Source organism: Macaca nemestrina, chromosome 4, assembly GCF_043159975.1.
Source record: "Macaca nemestrina isolate mMacNem1 chromosome 4, mMacNem.hap1, whole genome shotgun sequence".
Taxonomy (NCBI): Eukaryota; Metazoa; Chordata; class Mammalia; order Primates; family Cercopithecidae; genus Macaca; species Macaca nemestrina.
This window is the reverse complement of record NC_092128.1, coordinates 102,347,845-102,367,783: the sequence shown is the minus strand read 5'-3', so window position 1 is coordinate 102,367,783 and position 19,939 is coordinate 102,347,845. Positions and strand designations below refer to the sequence as shown.

At 39.5% G+C, this 19,939-nt stretch overlaps 1 protein-coding gene across 12 annotated transcripts in view; it reads left to right on the top strand.

The window, feature by feature from the left end:
• The window catches only part of LOC105475828 (phosphodiesterase 1C), a 619,857-nt gene that overhangs the window by 524,685 nt on the left and 75,233 nt on the right, over window positions 1–19,939 (top strand). For 11 of the 12 annotated variants that reach the window (XM_071094997.1, XM_071095005.1, XM_071094998.1 and 8 more), the window contains 5 exons: window positions 1,309–1,410; window positions 1,979–2,099; window positions 12,369–12,450; window positions 15,756–15,876; window positions 17,516–17,691. In XM_071094997.1, the coding sequence (XP_070951098.1) occupies window positions 1,309–1,410; window positions 1,979–2,099; window positions 12,369–12,450; window positions 15,756–15,876; window positions 17,516–17,691 (602 nt within the window). Of the gene's footprint in view, window positions 1–1,308; window positions 1,411–1,978; window positions 2,100–12,368; window positions 12,451–13,908; window positions 14,052–15,755; window positions 15,877–17,515; window positions 17,692–19,939 lie in introns of those variants that run through there. The other variant, XM_071095006.1, reaches the window with a different exon arrangement.

The following is a 19,939-nucleotide window of genomic DNA, read 5'->3' as shown; positions in this document are numbered from 1 at the left end:
GTATATACACAGAAACATGTGTGTATATATCTAGTATCTATGTTAATATATAATGTGTATGTCTGTATATAATATATGTATTATCCGTTATATTTTAAAATAATTTGTGTATATATGTATGTATATGTACATATATACACACATATTTAATATATGGTACATATGTGTGTATATATGCATGTCTACATGTATATATATAATAAATATGTGTATGTATGTATTAAATATGTGTGTATATAATATATAAATATTGAAATATATATGTTAATTTGAAATATATTATATATTATATACTAAATATATATGTGTATACTTTATATACATATGTATCAAACTAGAAAATTCAAACTGTTTTAGATAGACATGAGCCAGATCAAACTTTGCCTGGGACTAGATTTGAGGGTGATGGAAATATTTGGTATCATGATTACAGTGGTATTTTCAAAAACTTATTCAGCTGTTAAACTCCTTACATTCTGCAATTTATGTAAATTTTCAGCAGTTTATTCTATGTAAATTATACCTCAATAAAGTTCTTAGAGACAGTAAAAGGATCAGTGATTGGCAGGGGTGAGGGAAAAGAGAGAGGGGTGAATTGAAGGAGCACAGGGGATTTTAGGGTGCTGAATCTGTTCTGTAAGGATACTGTGATGGTGGATACACGGCATTATGCATTTGTCAAAACTGGTAGAAATGTGCAATGTGCCCGGTGAATTTTAACATAGACTAAGGACTGTAGTTAACATAATGTATCAATATTGGTTCACTAGTTGTAACAAATGCACCACATTAACACAAGACTTTAAAAATAAGGAAACTGTGCAGGAAGAGAGGTAATATGGGAACTAGCTATACTATAAGCTCAATTTTTCTGTCAACCTAAAACTCTGTTAAAAAATCAAGCTATTTTTAAAACGATGGACTACCTGTATCCAACGTGAAATATGGATTATCAATTTACTTTCTAGGATTATTTTTAAGCTAATTCTTTCTTAAAACTCTGTATTCATTTGGAGAAAAGAGCATTTTAACACAATTTTCAGTTTCATTGAATTTTTCCTGTGAGTTAATTTTCCAAATGGTATGTGTATTCCATGTATCATATTCCTCATAAATGATTTCCTTAATCCTTAGCTTTCATTTATTCCAAATAAAAAGCTCACCTTAAAGACCCAAATTAAATGAGAAATATCAGAAATAGTTAACTGATTTTGATTACCAGTGGCAAAAAAAAAAAAAAAAAAAAACCTGATTTTTGTTTTCCATTTTTGACTTCCATCCTTTTTCCTCCATGGTTGTCTCTAAAAGGGAGTTTCGAACCTTGGTCATTGAAATGGTGATGGCCACGGATATGTCTTGTCACTTCCAACAAATCAAAGCAATGAAGACTGCTCTGCAGCAGCCAGAAGCGTAAGTGTGCTTGCGGCTTGTGCTTGTGTTTGTACAGGTGTTTAAATGGGTCCTTGTCCATGTGGCTATCCCTTTAAAGAGCATCTCCTTTAACACAACTTTATAGAGTGTTCTCATGCAATGGTGATGTTTGAAGGAGAAAGCATAAAAGTTGTACCTATCACAATGAGGTATGTTTTCATCAGGGTTGAAAAAATAATAGAGGTAGTATCAGTTGTCCCCAGTGAGAATTTAAAATAATTCCCTGTGGGAAACTAAATTATCAGAGATCCCCAATGCAGAGGCAACACATAAAAGTCAGTGACTCTTGGATTCTTGCTGTCTTTTTGAAGGATGCGGTCATCCCAGAAATGGATTTGAATCCAGAGAGTCCAATTCTGTAAATATGGAGACCAAGTTAATGAGTATCCCAGTTGTAGGATGAAATGATGTCTTTTCCTCAATTTAACTGAAGTGGGGTTTGAGATGGAAGAACAACAGAGATTAAAAACTTAATAAGTTTTTAAAAACTCTTATTGAGGTTCTGAAGAGTGTGGTCATCATGTGTTTGGGTGCTTTTGGTTTACAGCATTGAAAAGCCAAAAGCCTTATCCCTTATGCTGCATACGGCAGATATTAGCCATCCAGCAAAAGCGTGGGACCTCCATCATCGCTGGACAATGTCACTCCTGGAGGAGTTCTTCAGACAGGTACCTTGTTGCTCTCTCTCCATCAGGGCTGTCATCACTGGATATTTGATGAATTTTGTATCTCAGTAATGCTAGGGTAAGGACTATTGAGATTACAGTAATTTTGGAGAGGGGAGGGGGACTCCACAGATTATTTTGCTTCTTGGTCATGTGATGTTTGAGTCTCACCTAAATACTGATTTTTAGGACATTATGGTATTTCTAGCCTATGCATTTCTGTTTGGCGGAAAAAAAGTGTTTCCTTGTGGCAGTCTTTTGTCAAAATGTCATTTGAGGGGTTCTTTTACTTTTTTTTCTAGTAGCTTGACAAAATGACAGTTACTTTGGCATCACCCTGTAGGATAAAGATGTTAATCTTGAACTCATGTCTCTATTATAATTGGTTGGGTTGTTTCTTTCTAGTGGACAAGTCCATGATGCAAAGTTCTAAACCAAATGTGGCAATTTGGGGTCAGGAAATCACTAGAAACTACTATTCCAATTATATTTAAACTTCACTACATCCTAAGTTCCAGAGTTGTGTTGTCTATAAGAATAGGCAGGATTGGTCTGGTGCAGTGGCTCATGCCTGTAATCCCAGCACTTTGGGAGGCCAAGGCAGGCAGATCATGAGGTCAGGAGATCGAGACCATCCTGGCCAAGATGGTGAAACCCCATCTCTACTAAAAATATAAAAATTAGCCGGGTGTGGTGGCGGGTGCCTGTAATCCCAGCTACCTGGGAGGCTGAGGCAGGAGAATCGCTTGAACCTGGGAGGCAGAGGTTGCAGAGAGCCGAGATCACTCCACTGCACTCCAGCCCGGTGACAGAGTGAGAGAGACTCTGTCTCAAAAAAAGAATAGGCAGGATCTTTAATTATTATAAATTGTTTAGAAACAAATTTTTAAACTGCATAGAACTAGAGAAACAGAAAGGGAAATAAATTCTTGGCACCAAGGCCAAAATGTTTCCAATTCAGGCATGTGCGCTAACCTTATCTCTAGAGGTGCTGCCATTCAAACATCTGCCTCCAGACATGCGGGCCTGAGATTGAAGGCATGATACATAGATTTGGGGACCTAAATTATAATTAATTAATTCAAGTTAATATAGTTAATTCAGTTAATTCTTGCTAATTCAAGAAAGAGGTTCAACAGCATGGTTTCAGAGACTTCTGATTCCATAAAACACTACTTAATAACACGAGTCACAACTTCATCCTGCAAACTGACAAGAGATGGGCTCTTTTGCTATTTATTTAGAGTTCTGAAAGACAATTGCTCTTGTGATAATTCTTACTCTTATATTTCGAGTTTGAATGGAGAAATTGTAGAAGGCACCTGTGTGTGTGTGTGTTTTCCTTCTGAAGCTGTGCATACTATCTAGTAATGAAGTGGGGCTAGAGTTAACAGCACATTAAACAAATGCCAGAAGATCCTTTATTGGAGTTTATTTCAACTGATTTATGGCCTGAGTCTAATCAAATTGCTTCTCTAATTCCCTATGGTCTTATCTATGATTTATGTTGGGAGGGTTGGGGGAGGGAGGGATTTAGGATGAGGTTGGACCAGATGTTTTCTTAAGACCCTTTCGTTAGGAAATGCAAGGCATTTCCTTCACTCTGTCTATGGTGCACATGCACACATGCACACATGCACACACACACGCCACAGCACCCTCGAGCTGTTATATATGTATGTCAACAGGTACCCTATTTAGTTTATGGTTAATTCTCTTTGCAGAGTCATTGCTCAGCCTCCCAGAGTAGTTCTCAAAGAGGACTCAATGGTGTGGGAGGAACTAGAACTATACAGGTGACTCTGGAAAATCATCCTTCACCAAGGGCTTCTTTTGAGCTATTTTTCCAAAGGCTGTTTTTCTAATAGTAGTAGGAGGATGTTCTCCAAATCTCCACTCCCCCTATTGTGCTTTCTTTGATAATACTTTTGCAATATCACCCTGTATTAGTCTGTTCTCATGCTGCTAATAAAGACATACTCAAGACTCAGTAATTTATAAAGGAAAGAGGTTTAATCGACTCACAGTTCCACATGGCTGGGGAGGTCTCACAATCATGGCAGAAGAGTAAAGGGACGTCTTATCCAGTGGCCAGCAAAGAGAGACAATGAGATCCAGGCGAAAGGGATTTTTCTGTTATAAAACCATCAGATCTCCTGCGACTTATTCACTACCACAAGAATGGTATGGGGAAAACCACCCCCAGGATTCAGTTCTCTCTCACCGGGTTCATTTCACAACATGTGGGAATTATGGGAGCTAAAATTTAAGATGAGATTTGGGTGGGGATACAGCCAAACCATATCATTCTACCCTGGCCCCTCCCAAATCTCATATTCTCACATTTCAAAACCAATCATGCCTTCCCAACAGTCCCTCAAAGTCTTAACTCATTTCCACATTAACTCAAAAGTCCACAGTTCAAAATCTCATCTGAGACAAGACAAGTCCCTTCTGCCTATGAGTCTGTGAAATCAAAAGCAAGTTAGTTATTTCCTAGATACAATGTGGGTACAGGCATTGGGTAAATATAACCATTTCAAATGGGAGAAATTGGCCAAATAAAGAGGTTACAGGGCCCATGCAAGTCAAAAATCCAGCATGGCAGTCAAATCTTAAAGCTCTAAAATGATCTCCTTTGACTCTATGTCTCACATCCAGGTCATGCTGATGTAAGAGGTGGGTTCCCATGATCTTGGGCAGCTCCGCCTCTGTGGCTTTGCAGGGTATGGCCTCCATCCTGACTGCTTTCATGGGCTGGCAATGAGTGTCTGCTGCTTTTCCAGGCACATGGTGCAAGCTGTCAGTGGATCTACCATTCTGGGGTCTGGAGGACGGTGGCCTTCTTCTCACAGCTCCACTAGGCAGTACCCCAGTAGGGACTCTGTGTGGGTGTTTCAACCCCACATTTTGCTTCCATACTACCCTAGCAGAGGTTGTCCATGAGGGCCCTGCCCCAGCAGCAAATTTCTGCCTGGACATCCAGGTGGTTTCATACATCCTCTGAAATCTAGGCGGATGTTCCAAACCTCAATTCTTGACTTCTGTGCGCCCACAGACTCAACACTCTGCAGAAATCTCCTAGGCTTAGGGCTTGCGCCTTCTGAAGCCATGGCCTGAACTGTACCTAGCCCCTTTTAGCCATGACTAGCATGTCTGGGATGCAGGGCCCCAAGTCCCTAGGCTGCACACAGCCATTTTTTCCTCCTAGGCCTGTTGGTCTGTGATGTGATGGGCTTCCAGGAAGGTTTCTGACATGCCCTGGAGACATTTTCCCCATTGTGTTGTCTCCTTGTTACTTCTGCAAATTTGTGCAGCAGGCTTGAATTTCTTCTCAGAAAATGGGTTTTTCTTTTCGATTGCATCATCAGGCTGAAAATTTTCTGAACTTTTATGCGCTGTTTCCCTTTTAAAACAAAATGCTTTTTTAAAAAAATTATACTTCAAGTTCTAGGGTTTCTAGGGTACATGTGCACAACGTGCAGGTTTGTTACATATGTATACTTGTGCCATGTTGGTGTGCTGCACCCATTAACTTGTCATTTACATTAGGTATATCTCCTAATGCTATCCCTCCCCGCTCCCCGCTCCCCACAATAGGACCCGGTGTATGATGTTCCCCTTCCCGTGTCCAGGTGATCTCATTGTTCAATTCCCACCTATGAGTGAGAACATGAGGTGTTTGGTTTTCTGTTCTTGCGATAGTTTGCTGAGAATGATGGTTTCTAGCTGCATCCATGTCCCTACAAAGGACACGACCTAATCCTTTTTTATGGCTGCATAGTATTCCATGGTGTATACATGCCACATTTTCTTAATCCAGTCTATCACTGATGGACATTTGGGTTGATTCCAAGTCTTTGCTATTGTGAATAGTGCCGCAATAAACATACGCGTGCGTGTGTCTTTATAGCAGCATGACTTATAATCCTTTGGGTATATCCCCAGTGATGGGATGGCTGGGTCAAATGGTATTTCTAGTTCTAGATCCTTGAGGAATTGCCACACTGTTTTCCACAATGATTGAACTAGTTTACAGTCCCACCAACAGTGTAAAAGTGTTCCTATTTCTCCACATCCTCTCCAGTACCTGTTGTTTCCTGACTTTTTAATGATTGCCATTCTAACTGGTGTGAGATGGTATCTCATTGTGGTTTTGATTTGCATTTCTCTGATGGCCAGTGATGAGGAGCATTTTTTCATGTGTCTGTTGGCTGTATGAATATCTTCTTTTGAGAAGTGTCTCTTCATATCCTTTGCCCACTTTTTGATGGGGTTGTTTGTTTTTTTCTTGTAAATTTGATTGAGTTCTTTATAGGTTCTGGTTATTAGCCCTTTGTCAGATGAGTAGATTGCAAAAATTTTCTCCCATCATGTAGGTTGCCTGTTCACTCTGATGGTAGTTTCTTTTGCTTGCAGAAGCTCTTTAGTTTAATAAGATCCCATTTGTCAATTTTGGCTTTTGTTGCTGTTGCTTTTGGTGTTTTAGACATGAAGTCCTTGCCCATGCCTATGTCCTGAATGGTATTACCTAGGTTTTCTTCTAGGGTTTTTATGGTTTTAGGTCTAACATTTAAGTCTCTAATCCATCTTGAATTAATTTTCGTATAAGGAGTAAGGAAAGGATCCAAGCCAAAAGAACAAAGCTGGAGGCATCATGCTACCTGACTTCAAACTATACTACAAGGCTACAGTAACCAAAACAGCATGGTACTGGTACCAAAACAGAGATATAGACCAATGGAACAGAACAGACCCCTCAGAAATAGTACCACACATCTATAGTCATCTGATCTTTGACAAACCTGACAAAAACAAGAAATGGGGAAAGGATTCCCTATTTAATAAATGCTGCTGGAAAAATTGGCTAGCCATAAGTAGAAAGCTGAAACTGGATCCTTTCCTTATTCCTTATATAAAACGAAATGCTTTTAACAGCACCCAAGTCACCTCTTGAATGTTTTGCTGCTTAGAAATTGTGTCTGCCAGATATCCTAAGTCATTTCCCTCAAGTTCAAAGTTCCACAGACCTCTAGGGCAGGGGTAAAATGTTGTCAGTCTCTTTGCTAAAACACAGCAAGAGTCATCTTTACTCCAGTTGCCAACTAGTTCCTCATCTCCACCTGAGACCACCTCAGCCTGGATGTCATTGTCCATATTATCAGCATTTTGTTCAAAGTTATTCAACAAGTCTCTAGGAAGTTCCAAATGTTCCCACATTTTCTTATCTTCTTCTGAGCTTTCCAAACTGTTCCAACCTCTACCTGTTACCCAGTTCCAAAGTCGCTTTCACATATCAGGCATCTTTACAGCAGCACCACACTCTACCAGTACCAATTTACTGTATTAGTCCATTTTCATGCTGCTGATAAAGAATACCCAAGACTGGGTAATTTATAAAGGAAAGAAGTTTAATTGACTCACAGTTCGACATGGCTGGGGAGGTATCACAACTGTGGTGGAAGACAAAGGAAAAACAAAGGGATGTCTTACATGGCAGCCAGCAAAGAGAGAGAATGAGAACCAAGTGAAAGGGGTTTCCTGTTGTAAAACCATCAGATCTCATGAGACTTATTCACTATCATGAAAACAGTATGGAGGAAACTGCCCCCAGTTATTCAATTATCTCCTACCGGCTCCCTCCCACAACACATGGGAATTATGGGAGCTACAATTTAAGATGAGATTTGTGGGGGAACACAGCCAAACCATGTCATGCCCTCTACAGCTAAGAGTATTTGGTCCATGGCTAAAGGATAGATAATTGCTAACTCATATAAGTTTGAGGTATTACAGTGATTCTTTTTCTAATTATGAGGAAGTAAAAATGAATTACTTAAACATATGAACATTTTTTTCCTCATAAAGGAAACCTTGTTTGCACATATATATACTCAAATAAAAATGTGCTGGAGGCAATATGAAAATAACCATATTGAATTTCTTGCCTGTTGGGAAGGGACTGTTAACTCATTGCACTGGAACTATTTTTTTGTAATTATAATTCAGTAATTTCTTTGACTTAATATTTTAACCTAGATGCCATAAGCTATAGTAAGTAACACATGTAAGAGAAATGTTGCCTCAGCTCTTAACTATAGATTTTAAATTCGACAATTCAAATGGGAAATCTCAGTGGCACTATAGTGTTTTTAAAAATTACATTTGGAAAGTTGGGTTACATTTTAAAATAAGGGCATAGTCTCAGTGCTGATGGACCACACATTCCATGGTTTGCTAAGAGAGTAAGTTACATCTTCAGTTTTATAACCATAATTTACAAAATCCAAGCCACCTCCTCAGGGTACTTTTTGATGAAATATTGACTTTAAAGAAGTATAAGTTCACCTCGTTGGTAAATACATCATGTTGTAAAAACTGTGAGGTTCATTTTCTTTGTATTGCTGTACAATTTTATATTTTGCAGACATCTCTTACAGTTCTTTTAATGTGTCTATGGTATTTTTCCCATTTTTATTTATCACACATGTTGGTGAGTTTTTCCTTTTTTCTCTATGAAATTATCAGATTGTTTTATTGTTTCTCTTTTTGTTTATAGTGCCTTCACTGGTCTTTTTATTTTTAGTAATTCAGTTCTCCTTTGAGCCGCTTCCAGCACAATCTGCATTAATGTGATAGTTCTAGTTTTCTTCTCTTTTCAGTATCTTTCCTATGCTCTGCTAGATCTCATTCCCCTGAGCCCTTGTTCTTGATAATTTCAGGAGCTTCTTTCTGTTAATAGTGGCACCATTTTTCTGATGAGTGTTCCCCATCTGCTGTTTGAAGTTCTCTATTCCTGCTTTTGCTGCTGATGTTATAATACTTCCTTCTCCTCCCTTTGCTCTTTTTTATTTATCTCTTCCTTCCTCTTCTTCTTCTTCACCTTTTTCCTCTTCCCCTACATCTTCTCCATCATCTCTTTGTCCTCCTCCTTGTACTCTTCCTTCTGCCCCTTCTCTTCCTCCTGTCTTTTCTTCTTCACTTTGTTATTATTATTTACCATCTTTGAGTGAAATGTATTCTTTTCGGGTCAACTATTTGCAGATTTGTACCACAGGGCAATCAGAGCAGTAGTATTCCAAGCTATCTAGAGTTGTCCTTGGTTTATTATGAGGGTCCTCTGAAGTGGTGTGTGAGTGTGTGTGTGTGCGTGTGTGTGTGCGTGTATGCCTTGACTTTTTCCTTACTTTTGTAGGGCCTCTTATAATTCAATGTCTATTCTCTACCTAGCCTCTTGGCATCTTGCCTCATTCCTCTTTGATATTTACAGCATTTGGCAGCCCTTTCTCATATAGTTTTGATTTGAGATTACAGATTTTCACTTGGATGTGTGATTGCATTTCTTTTTCTTACCCTCCTCATTTTGAGGTGATAATTTCTGAAAGAGCTAAAACTTTACTATGCTATCTTAAATCCAACATCACAATGCCTTTCTCATATGTTATATTTGTGTCTTCCTCCTCTGAGAAAGAAGAATATACGTTGCTGTGCTTTGTTCAACCTGATCCTTCTGTTTCTTTCCCAAACATTTCCTTTTTCTTTCTGAGAAGACTCACTTGAGATATTACCTAAATGTCTTTGGAAGCTCTTGCACTGACAGGTGCCATCTTCTCTGAACTTCCAATACAGATGGGGCCTTTGTTTCTTTTGACTGGTTTGCTGCCTACATATAGCTACCCCCAAATGTATAACAACACACATAAATAGAAGTTTTGAACTCACTCATGTAAAGTATAGGACTCATGTTTCTTGATTGGCAGGTGGTTCTATGATAAGCAATGATTTTAGACCATACCCTGCCATCTACCTGGCTTCCAAAGTGCTTGTCTACATCAAACCACTAAATCAGGGAAAGCATGGAGAAGTAGGCATAAGAGATGTTGTAGGTCTGAACTGCTGAACTGTGGCAGAAATGCATCGCTTCTCTTCTTCTGTTATTGAGCACTAACTGGCAGTGATTCTAGGCAATGGAGTCTAGCTGTGTAGACAGGAAATGGAGGAGGAGAAGAATAGGGGTTTGGTTAACAGCTACTTGCCTAATTGCTCTCTTTAGTTTGTCTGTCATAAATGTCTGAGTGACCAAAGGAACTTGAGTGTTTCTAACCAAATTAGTCTTCTCATTTATTCAACAGATATTCATTATCTTCCTTCTGCATGCCAACTACATGACTTTATCAGTTGGAGTTATCTTAACCCCTACTGCAGGAATGATATTTAATTTTCTGAGCTGTCCTGGAAGAAGAAAATGAGTAATTTTTTAAAATCCTTTTGTAAATAGAGAATTTTGCCCTCTTTTGAAAATGTTGACCTCTTCAATAAAGAGGAAAGTGTATGAATAATTTTAAGCTATAGCTATAGAGTCATACGGTATGGTGTTATCACTCAAGTTGGATTCATCAGTAGAAGTTTATTCCTCTACATTATTATCAGCACTGTTTTTTTTCCAATTCATAAGTATATCTGCTTTCCAAAGGGAATTCAATTACCTCTGTTTTAAAAATAAGCTTTTATTAGTTGAGTCTACATAGCTCAATTAAATACAAAGCATGTAAATTATGTGTATATTTGGGTATGGACAAGTTCATGGAATTAGAGTTATTTAGTATCAGGTGATTGTTCAATAATGAAATCCAAATTGGTGTTTATACTTTAATAGCCAAATGGAGAGTGTTCACACCCTCCCCATTAAAATGTACTGACAGAACAATTTGTATCCCTGCTACATGGGAATAAAAAGGGTTTTATTTGTTTTAGCTGAACTATCCCACCAAACCATCTACATCACTAGAATTTATGTTATAAATACACTTCCTTTTCTACATATCGCCTAGGTAGAAATCACTCAGGAGGAAATCATTTTTATCATGCCACTTGAGAGAGTAGTTTTCGGTAGAGCGTACTTAAATAAAGAAGCCATTCGTCCCCTGGGGTGTCGATATAGGAAGAGGGTGCAGAAGGAACTGAGCCACTTAGGGACTATTCCTAAAACCCTTGGATGTCCCCAGCTCCCATTGTGACCCCACTGTTGAATTTCCTTAGACACACACTCCTTTTCCGTCCTTTCAGTTAATGCTGCATTGAGCCAACATGTGTTCTCTTCGGTAGCATGCCTTAGAAGGAAGAATCATCCAGTTTTGAACCAGGCCTGGTTGCAGGTTGTTACTATCCTTTATTTGCTATTAAATTAATTTATTGACAGTACTTATTATAATCAGAATGTATTAGGTGAACAAATTAACTAAAAGTTTCTCGAATCTTGACCTTAAATATTAGAGCCACCTGTTGGGAAACAACAGTTCATTTTATTTATTTACATGCATTTTTCTCTTTCATCCTTATAACCCTATGAGGTAGAGATTACTATCCCACATTTAACAAGTGATAAAAACTGAAATGCATGGAAAGAAAATAACTTACCTATGATCTATCTCACATCTGGTAGGAGAAAGAGATTCAAGCACAAGTTAGTAGCTACTATCCTGAGCCAGTAAAATGAATTAGCACAGCTTCACTACTATAAGAAGGGTGACATATTTTTTTTTTTCCTTTCCTCTGGGGGTATGACAAGTATTAAGCCTCAGGCCCAAGTTTTTAGAAAACATCTCCATCATTATTTAGACTTTTCATAGTACTTATTATGGTGATGCTTTTTGGCAAGATTGAGAATATATTGGTCGGACAATTATGTTTTATTGTTGTCTAACTTCATAGACACAAGCAATTATTTATTCTGACTCTTTTTGGTCCACTTTTCATTATGGACTAACCTCTGAGGTTAAGAACCGAGAAGCACTTGCTCCAAGTGTGTGTGACTTTAAGTAGCTCTAGGGGATCAATCTCAATCAGTCCAGTTTGAATTTTAGTTTCAAACACTGCCTACATCTGGGAGGAGTTCACTAGCTAGACAAAGACCACAGGTTGACCCAGGATGACTTAGGAAAACACAGAAATTCTGCCTGCAGTGCTGGCTGTAGGCCACAAGACATATTTCCTGTTGCCTTATTTTCCATGGAGGTCATAGTACTGCCCAATGAGGCTTTCTTTACAGCAGCATGAGCTTTGTAGTTGGATGGAACTATTGGATCCCAGAGGGCTACAGCCTTTTCTTGTCTTTTATGTAGAGAAGAAGTCTCCATAAAGACTTATTATATAATGTAATTGTAATAATTAAAATAAAGACCAGTGACCTCTGTGGTGGCAGAAGTCTCTAAATGAAATCTGGGTGACCCAGCCTACTGTTCCTTAATTTACTATGACCTTTTATTTTTCCAGGGTGACAGAGAAGCAGAACTGGGGCTGCCTTTTTCTCCTCTGTGTGACCGAAAGTCCACTATGGTTGCTCAGTCACAAGTAGGTACGTGTTTGCCAGCTCTTTGGTTAGAAGGAAGCACCAAAGCAGGAAGCCTGTAGAAGTAAGCACAGATGCTCTGAGCAGTTCTTTGACTGGGAAACTGGCTCCATTCTGCTGTGTTGTGCTCATGGCTCTGCCTGATTGGATTTATGGAACCACTCTGTCCATTCTTCTCCCTGGAATGTGGCTGTTCATGGGAGAATTGGACAATGATACTCTTGGTGTCTCTGTCATTCCCTGTCAAGAGAAAGAGGGGGTCCCAACTCTCCAAGGAGATAACAAATGTCATTGGCAGGAAGCCCATTCTACTCCATCCCTCCATTCTGCATGTAGCACTGTAAGCTGCCAAGGCATTTCTACTCACTGATGCTTCTTCTAGCCCCATTTTCAGGACAGCCCCGTTTCCTGGTTGAATCTACTTCCATGAATGGATCTTTCAAAATATTTTCTTCCTTCTTTCCTGTCTTCCTTCCTTTCTTTTCTTTAAAGCACTTTTTTTTTTAGGTAAGGATAACTTTTGAATTGCTGATAACCATAATATATGCATTTAAAAAATCTTCATCTATGGGAGAGGGCACCAGTGCCCTATCTGAATTAAACATTGTCAGTGATCTCCACCTTTGAAAAGTCTGAAATCATTTAAGAAAATTCAATAAGAATTATGGATTTTTCTACCTTTGTTTTGAGTGCTTATGCTTTTTAAATAATATATATTGAGTCTTCATATATTGGGCACTGCTAGACATGGTAATAGATGTTATAGGAACAAAGACAAATTATACGTGGTACTTGCTCTCAAACACATTAAACCAGTATTGAGTGATGGGCAAAATGTTACAAAAACAAAAATCTATTAGAATATTATAACGCTAAGGTAGACTTTTGTACATAGTACAATAAGGTACACAACAGAGTGTGTGAGCCATTAGGTTTATTAAGGGGTAATATTTGAGTTGAGTCCCAAGAAGTGCGTAGGCATTGTTTGGGCAAATGGTGATCTGTGTTGGAGGTGAGCTAGGGGTGGGTAGAAGGTCATTCCAGGCAGAGAATGTAGCATATACAAAGCAGGGAAACTTAAAACTGCCTAGTATGGTCAGCAAATTCTAAACATTTCCATATGGCAAGAACATTGGGTAGGGAGTAGGATGTAGTGAGGGACGTATCAAGCCCAGATTTTATGTAGTGTTAATAATAGCATGTGTTTATACTTTCTTGTAGGAAATGAGGGCATATCTAAAGAATTTTAAGTGAGGTTAAAAATATATAAATTTATGTTTTAGCCTGTGGGCTTAATCTGGCCCACCACCTGTTCTTGTAAATAAAGTTTTATTACAACACAGCTAAGTGCATTCATTTACATATTGTCTATGACTGCTTTTGCACTTCAGTGACAGAGTTAAGTGGTTTTGATAGAGATGATATGGCCTGCAAAGTCTAAAATAACTATCTGGTCCTTTACAGATAAAGTTTGCCAACCCTGTTTTTAGAAGATTTCTTTGCCAGTAGCATGGAGGATTAATTGGAGGATTTTCAGTAAGATTAGAGGCAAGGAAACCAGTTGGGTGCCTCCTACAGGATTACAAAGAAGAGATGATGAATATCAGAACTAAGGTAGTAACAGAGCCTCTCCAGAAGAGAGGTGGCACATAAGGTGTCAAGGATTTGACTGAATGCAAAGCTGAGATAAAGGCAGAACTCTAGATTAAGTGGTTGGACTATGGTTCCATTTACAAAGGTTGTGGGGAATCTTATGAGTTAGTTCTGGTTTGGACATGTTGAGCTTAGTTTGTCAGGAAAAAAAAAGGCAAAAGTAGTGTCATCAAATACTTTAGTTTCAGCTTAAAACTACACTATAATTAATCATAATACACAATACATACTACACATATACAATTACAAAACTATATTAGCCATAATACACATTTGGCTATCACTGTTTCCTTGTCAGTCAGGACACTATTGATATTTGGTTGAGACAGTTCTTGTTTTGTCAATTACATTGTAGGACTTTTAACATCCTTTATGCTCAGCATTAATGCCAGCTTTACCTCTACCTGGGCCATTGTGAAAACTAAATATGCATTCATACATTTCCAGATACGACCTTCAAAGGAGAATGGGCATTTCCTCTGGTTGATATTTAGTTTCCTTCCAGTTTTCATGTGGCTGTGTAGGGAATTACCACCGTCCCCACTAGCTTCAGCTCCTAGTTTTTCTCCTGATTGTCACAGAATATTTGGGTGTCTGAGCTGTTAGGACAATCTCTGTAGCCCAACTTCAGCCATCTCTCTAGCATGGTGATCTCACAAAGGTATAGTTCTAGGTCTGAGCCCTTTTTCACTTTCCAATTCTGTTTCTTCCAACTCTGTTTGCCCCCTCCCATCTAGATGCACCCCCTGTACCTCAAAGTCTAGCATATATGAACCAAAGCCCAGTCATTTCTTGGCCACATTCTCTTTCCATTTTCTGTTTTCCCTGCTTTGTTGTTGGAGTGTCTTTGGCAGATCCCATACAGAGGCAGTACCACCTCCTGCTGTACGGGTATCTGTGCCTGCTTTGCATTTCCACTTTATAGTGGCACTGGTTCCAGCCTTCTTTATCTTTTTTTTTTTTTTAGCAATTGCAATAGCTTCTAAATGATTTTCTCATCCTTCTCCCTTCCTGCTTTCTTCATTATTATCTTGCCAGATTAACTTTCCAAAGAACATTTAAAAACTCTTATGACAATGCTGCTCAAACATCTCCAGGAGCCTCCCGTGTCTACTTAAGTCCCAACCCTCTATCTGAATACTTAGAAGCCTCCCTTCCTAGAGCTGTCAATAACTTGCCTTCCCAAGCTTTCCTTCCACAAATCCAAAAGAATCCCTACTCCCTAGTCAGTCCGCAGACACATCTTACACCCTCCCATCTCTGTCACTTGGCTTTTTCCATTCCCACTGCCCAGAGTGAATAGCCACATCTTCCTCTCCACCCATTCTTAAGGGCTCAGCTCAAATGTCACAACTTCAGGCTGGTTGTGTTGTTCAGTCTTAGTCTTTTACAGAGTTCCTATCACAGTGCTTGTTCTGTAGTGGGTGTTGAGTATTTCATAGGTACTTTATTGAACTGTATCCTGAAAAGTCATAGGAAGTTATGTAGGAGAAATGAAACTGACATGTAATATTCAAATCAAGGAATATATAAAGTGAATAAGATCAACCCATTCTCTTGTAATCTGATCTGGAGCTTCTAGATCAGTTTCTTCTGGAAAGTATGGAAAGGCCCAAGGTAATATGTGGTTACTCTGAAGCATTGCCGTTTCCCTCCAGGTTTCATTGATTTCATCGTGGAACCCACCTTCACTGTGCTTACGGACATGACCGAGAAGATTGTGAGTCCATTAATTGATGAAACCTCTCAAACTGGCGGGACAGGACAGAGACGTTCAAGGTCAGTGGGGAAGCCTGAGGGCTGGGGGTGAGGTTGGCCTGTCCTTGAGGATAGAATTCTTCTTTTGCTGGGGATGGGGATGGTATGTCATAATGACATTTGCCTTAGCTCCTTCTCATAAAAATTTGTCTGCCTCTTTCCTTTTCTCAGAGGAGTTGAAATTGTATTATCTGTACTCTCTAAGCTAAACTGTTAAGAGGTGCCCAAGGTCTAAATCATGACCAGCAGGAACCTGGTGCTGCCCCTCCACCACCCCATTTGGTGCATGTTTACCTGCTGTGCCCAGACAATCCTTGCTCATGTAATACTCCACAAAGACATTACCACTCCTCGAGAGTACTTACAAAGAAATGAAACTGACATTCATTTCAAGGTTTGCACAAAGAATGAAGTAGAGAAAAAGAATCGAAAGCTTGAAATCACCTTCTACCACCGCATCATTATATCAAGGGTAGATCAGTAAAGAGTACAGGCTCTAGAGTTAGAATGCCAGAGTTAAAAACTCCTGACCTCATCACTTACTAGCTGTGCAATCGCAGGCAAATTGTCTCACTTCCCCCATCTGAGAAAACGTGGATTATAATACTCAGAGGTGGCTGGGAAGATTAAATAAGATATTTAATCTATGTTAAACCTTACAACAGGGTCTAGAACAGAGGAAGTGCTAGCTAAAATAAAGTCTTTATTAGATATACTACTGCTATTACTACTACTATTAATCTCCTTGTTCATGTAAAACATTGGGCTTTGTCATAAAGGAGGAAGAAGAGAAATGGAATGAATAGGAAAAGGAGAAGCAAAGAGCAGGAAAAGGAGTAAAGAAAGACAGGGGGACCCCAGGGATGCTCCAGATGGATAGACCCTCTTAAGTTTGCTAACAAGGAGGACAGAGCCCCTGGCAGAGTCCCCATGGCCCCACAGCTCTTCAGGCAGTGACTGAAATATGTTCTGCTTGTCTAGTCCATCATGAATTTGTGTTCCTACCAGTCATTGCTTTAACCACTTGGTAGCAGTAGTTACTTCTTTGAGATTTTCCAGAAAGATGGTACTTTCTAATATTTACAAAGTTACCCATAAGGTCTTTTGCATGACCTAGTCTCTCACTATCCCCATGCTGTCCACGTTTCCATCTTCTTCCAGCGATTTAAGGAAATTATCACTTCCCCTGGACTTTGGTATACTGGGATCAGAAAGACCCTTGCAGGGGAATGGTAGAGCTGGAAAGAAAGAGGAGCAAGTTGCTAGGTAACTTGGAAAAGTGGTCAGTGTGGAAGCAGATGGGTGAACTGCAGAATTAAGTGGATATCCCAGCTCAAATTAGTCAGTTTCAGAGAAGAGAGCAGAGAAAATTCACATGAGGGGGTTCTGGTTATTGGGAAAAGAGAAGAGGCCAAATAGCGAGGAAGAAATATGAAGAATATAGAGACTCTTGAGACTGCAATGTTGATATTTTTCCTGCTGAAAATTCAGAATTTTCCACCTGTCATATGTGGAAAATAGAATAATTATAAACCTCAGGACCCAGAAATTTCACAGCAATAACTTGATGAGTGCTAACCACTCCTCCCCAGGCTAGTTCATTGGCAGACATTTTCCAAACACTAACTCTCTTCTTTGGTATGATATTTTTGTTTTCCAGTTTGAATAGCATCAGCTCATCAGATGCCAAGCGATCAGGTGTCAAGAGCTCTGGTTCGGAGGGAAGTGCCCCAATCAACAGTTCTGTCATTCCCATTGACTATAAGAGCTTTAAAGCTACTTGGACCGAGGTGGTGCACATCAATCGGGAGAGATGGAGGGCCAAGGTACCCAAAGGTAACATGCCACAGACCTGTCCAAGCCAATTCAGCACCCAGTTGTAAAACAAGGTTGTCTTCCCTGAGTTATGTGTGTTACAAATAAAGCACAGTTGCTCAGGATGCAGATTCAAATTGCTGAATGTTAGAATCTACCATCTTTTGATCTTCATAGTATCTACCAATCAATGCATGATAAAATGCAGCAGACCTGCAAGCCTCCTGACATGATGCCCTTTATGCTGTGGCACTAAACTCCTTTTTCTGGTATGAAGACTCTACAGGAGATGGGTGTTATTATTTCTTGATTTCTGCTAAACCATCTTGTCGTTTTCACTTGATATCATGTGGCACAACTGTGAGGCTTTTATTTCTTCTTTTACCTAAGTAAAGACCTGCTAATAGCCACCTTGCCTTGGCCATTATGTTGGGATATAAGGAGCTTTAATTTTCTTACATGCATTTCTATATTCCTTTCATATTCTCAGTTTCCCTTCACTCATTGCTCAAACCATATATATGATCTTCTAAGATGATGGTAAATTGTTGGTAAACAGAAATTCCCTGAAGTAGACATCATCAAAACTAAAAATTGTGGCCCTTGGTACTGTCAGCAGAAAAGGGTGGAAATTTGTATGATGTGGGAAGCTTAAATTCCTTTGTTCATGTGTGCATTTATGACTACTGAGCATGTCCTCCATGATGGGTACATTCTACATGATCATATTAGGGAGAGAGGCCCTCGTGCACAGGTAGCACAAACCTGAGATAAGGGGTCTGACACTGTGATGCCTGATTTAAGGTAAGGACAAATACATGGGTGGCTCTGGGAGCCCAGTGAGGGAACTGAGCTTCCTGGAGGTGAGCCCTCAACAAGAGTCAGTTTTTGCTAACATCTATTGCATGCCTACTGTGTGCCAGGCTGTGCCGGGTACCCAGGGTACAGAGATGAGTAACAGGCATCCTTGCCCTCAAAGCTCACAGTCTTGTGGCAGGGGAGGGAAAGAGACATTACTATATAGTTTCATTCAAAGGAAGAATGGAAGTTCGGTCAAAGCCCTGAAGTTGCCACCAGCACCACCAGCCTAAGCCCTAGGCCTTCACATCAGACAAAAACACATCATCCTCTCCCCAAACACAACATCTCACATTTTTACCCTCCCAGTGTCAGTATACTGGGTGAGAAGGGTAGGGACGGTGGGTAAGAACATGTTCTAGCAGTGTTGGTTCCTGTACATCAGGGTGGGAGGTGGGGGTTCCTATTCTAGTGTAGGAAAGAAGCAGCCTCACTGTTGGAGTTATTCAAAGGCTTGTCCACAAAATTCTGTCCAATTTTGTGACTTGTCCATAAAATTCCATTCAAGTGGCTGCTCATTTCAGGTGAGGCAAAGGGTTTATATTTATGGCACTTTTAGGGCATAATTGAACCCTTATCATTTCAGGACAGATGTTGCACCCTGAACTGTGGAGGGAGCCAACACCTCTTCCATATTTTAAGTGCATCCTCTCCTAGTCCATTCAAATGCTTTAAACATTCGAATCCTCCCTGTTGGCAGGTATTGCAAACAGCAATGGCAGCTACTGCATCATCTGCAAAGAAACACTCTCTTATAATCAATTACACTCATTACACTTGAAAATTCAATTTCTGACAACATGCAATTTAAAGAGGTACTTCAAAATAATTTGTTTGCAATTATCTGGCTTACTAAAATTACCTTCAGAAACTAATCACCTGGGGAAGCATTTGACAGTTTCAGGAGAAAACTGGCCCTTTAAAAAGAACAGATAAACAAACAGCTAATAATTTTTAAATGCATTAGGTATGGGGATAGAGATACTGTATGTTTGAACTATTTTGGAAGCACAAAGAATTTGTCTGTAGCCCTGCTTGGGCGTTTGGGAAGGCATCATGTGGCAGGACTTCTGGGATTAAGACCTGAATGAGGTTGTATTTAGAAATGGGAACAAGAAGAAAGGGCTTGGGCAAAGGCACAGAGCCTGGTGTTATGGATATTTTGTGGGAGAATAAGTTGGTTGTCAGGGCACATTTCAATTAGCAGGGAAGGGGAAAGAGAATTGAGTCTTGACTTGCAAGGGTTTTTTGTTGTTGTTGTTGTTGGCAAATTCAGATAGGTTCTTTGAGGCTCACTTTGGGGATGATAATGTACATCACAGAATTGAGGTGAATAGAAATAATACCTATAAACCACTGAGAAAGGAGCCTGCAAGGTTGTTACCTAAGTAGTAGCTGTTATTTATGCAAA